The following is a 2,698-nucleotide window of genomic DNA, read 5'->3' on the forward strand; positions in this document are numbered from 1 at the left end:
TTATTAATATTGTATATATTAATAGGTTGGAAGAAACACATAAGCATGCTGAGAAATCAATCATACAGCTTAACCTTTACTGTGCTATGCAATGTTCAAATGGAACACATTAACATGCAAACTTTTGTTTTCCCTTTCCATTGCTTTAGACCCAAATACAGCTTAGTTATTACGTTTGATAAATAATAGTACAATTCTATGGTATTGATGTAGTAATTTTTGATTTTCTAGTTTTTCAAAGTATATATAAAACCTAAAAATAATATTTGGTTTCATGTTCTCCACATGCAAAATTTTTAAAGGCTTAGCAACCTACATCAAACAGCAACCAGGTACAAAGGTCGTAACTAGAAGAGATAATTGTTTGCTTTACTTCTTTATTTACTGTTCTATGTTCTAGGAAAAAATAACTAAAAACTTATTTCAAAATAGCAATAATCTATATACATATTATAATAACTGAAATGTGACAGTATTTTACAAAATACTAGTCGACTAAAACACAGCCAAGACAAGTTACTGTGTTCAGACCAAAGGTCAGTTTTATGCTATTTGATACGGCATCATGAGTGCATATGAGCCACGTTGTTGTAACTTCTGTATTGTTAGCCAGGCATGGATGAAAGGTCAATATAATAAAATTAATAAATATGTACAAATGCCATGAGATTTAAGCTATTTAGTCTAAACATTTATGTTTTCAAATTATAATTTTGAGTAATTCTTGAACGAAAAAAGCATAATTTATATATATTTCCTAATTTTTTATAAATATATATAAATGTATAATGTTATGAGTTTAAGCTATTTCGTCTAAACATTTATGTTTTCGTGTCATAATTTGTGATCATTCTAGAATGAATAATTCATAATTTATGTTTATTTCCTAATTTTTTATGGTGGTTGTGAGATCGGTAAAATTTACCAAACCCGTACAGAGATTACTTACTGAAAATAACAGATAAAATATAGTTTTTTTTCTTATGAAATGAAATGATAACTATTTGGACATTATAAAGATTTCTCATGTGAAATTTCAAAATTTCCTGATGCATAAAAGTATTTTTAATGTTAAGATGAAAATTACTTTGCATGATAGATAGGCAAGATGTGAAAAGAAAAAAAGACATGAGAGAATCACTGCTTTACAAACCTTAAAAGTTAATAAAGAAATTAGATATTTTGCATATGAAAGCATTGTAATGTTTACTGATAAACTGCCAAATTTCGTTAACATTCACTAACTAATTTAAAAGTTATAGTATGAAAACTATAACAAGCACAAAATGGTTATGAGGATGGTCCCACAGACTGAGCCCGGGTTGAAAGTTAAGCTGTTGTCATTTTTTTTTAGCAATCTTACCCTAAGTAACACTGGATACATTTGTAGCATTTAATAGGAAAGCACAATATTAAATTAAAGCTACAATACTGTTTACTCCAAAAATGGTAAATACCAACAACAGGAATCACTGTAGCTAGTTATGTAAGACCAATACTCACTAAGCCACACCCTCACATTTATGAGTTGTGTAAAAGCAGATAGCCTGAATACTGTCATGTGCAATCTTACCAACAAAAGTAGTAATAGCTGTTGTTTCATGTCATGGTCAATCTCATTATTATTAGTAAAAAAGAGTAATTTCCATTAGTTGATTATTTCTGTGAGTAGTGACACTAATAAACTGAATAAACTTTAGTTATTCAAAAATAACAGTGAGAAATCATAATGACAACATTTTGATTGATTAGGTAATAGGAATAATAAAAAACAATAATATTTGGAAACACTAATTTCAACTAGTTGATTACTTTCCTGACATTAATTTTGATTGACAGGTTATTTTACATGCCATTATTCAATGTATTAGGTTCTTATAATAAGTAAGTGACCATATCAATCAAGTTAATTGCCCGGCTCTATTATCTATTTAATCTTCTGACAATGTATCTGCTTTACTTGCTTTAAAAGTGTTAACTGAAGGAACTATAAATTAATCTAGAAAATGTACTGAAGCTACACTTCAAATACCACAGGAAGAACTACTTAGTTAATCACTACAATACTAGTTATATTCTTTTTTGAATATAAAAATAAAGTTATTTTAGCATAAGCATCATTCCATAATGTAATATGCATGTTTTTTTAAATACAGAGAAAACCAAGACTATTAACACTTGAAAAAAAGTGAACTATAAGCTACATGCAATAAACATACCTTGTTCTCCAAAATAATGCATGTCAGAACTTTCATACAAGTGTCAACCCCCAAGAGTTCCAGAGGTAAGTGAAGAGGAAAGTCTACCAAAGAGAAGCGAGTGTGGTCTGGAAGGGCAAAGATTAAAGGAAGCTGTATATCCCTAGGAAGGACCTCAACCTTTGAAAGAGAAAAATCATGCAATAAAAAAAACATTTTATATGCATTAACTTACAAGTAAACACTTTTTACTTGGTTTAAAATTATAAAACTTGTGGGTGGAGAGACTTGAAATAAGATACCTTTTGCAAATACTTGTTTCTTAATATTTCCTATTTTAACCCTTTTGAGATGGGTCATGGGTGAAAGGCCATGTCATATCATTTGTTGACTCTCATTCAAAATTTTATTGAACTACTATTTCATGAATTTATGTCAATTAGCTTGGTATCAAACTGTAGATTATAAATCAAATTTTAGTATTATTATTCAATGTCTTA

General features: G+C 28.7%; 1 protein-coding gene across 1 annotated transcript in view; it reads right to left on the reverse strand.

Annotated features, from left to right (window-relative positions):
* The window catches only part of LOC106468642 (MAP kinase-activating death domain protein-like), a 138,202-nt gene that overhangs the window by 115,898 nt on the left and 19,606 nt on the right, over positions 1-2,698 (reverse strand). Inside the window, exon 5 of the mRNA XM_022396995.1 lies at positions 2,220-2,378. Within this exon, the coding sequence (XP_022252703.1) occupies positions 2,220-2,378 (159 nt within the window). The remainder of the gene's footprint in view (positions 1-2,219; positions 2,379-2,698) is intronic.

Source organism: Limulus polyphemus, unplaced genomic scaffold, assembly GCF_000517525.1.
Source record: "Limulus polyphemus unplaced genomic scaffold, Limulus_polyphemus-2.1.2 Scaffold3095, whole genome shotgun sequence".
Taxonomy (NCBI): Eukaryota; Metazoa; Arthropoda; class Merostomata; order Xiphosura; family Limulidae; genus Limulus; species Limulus polyphemus.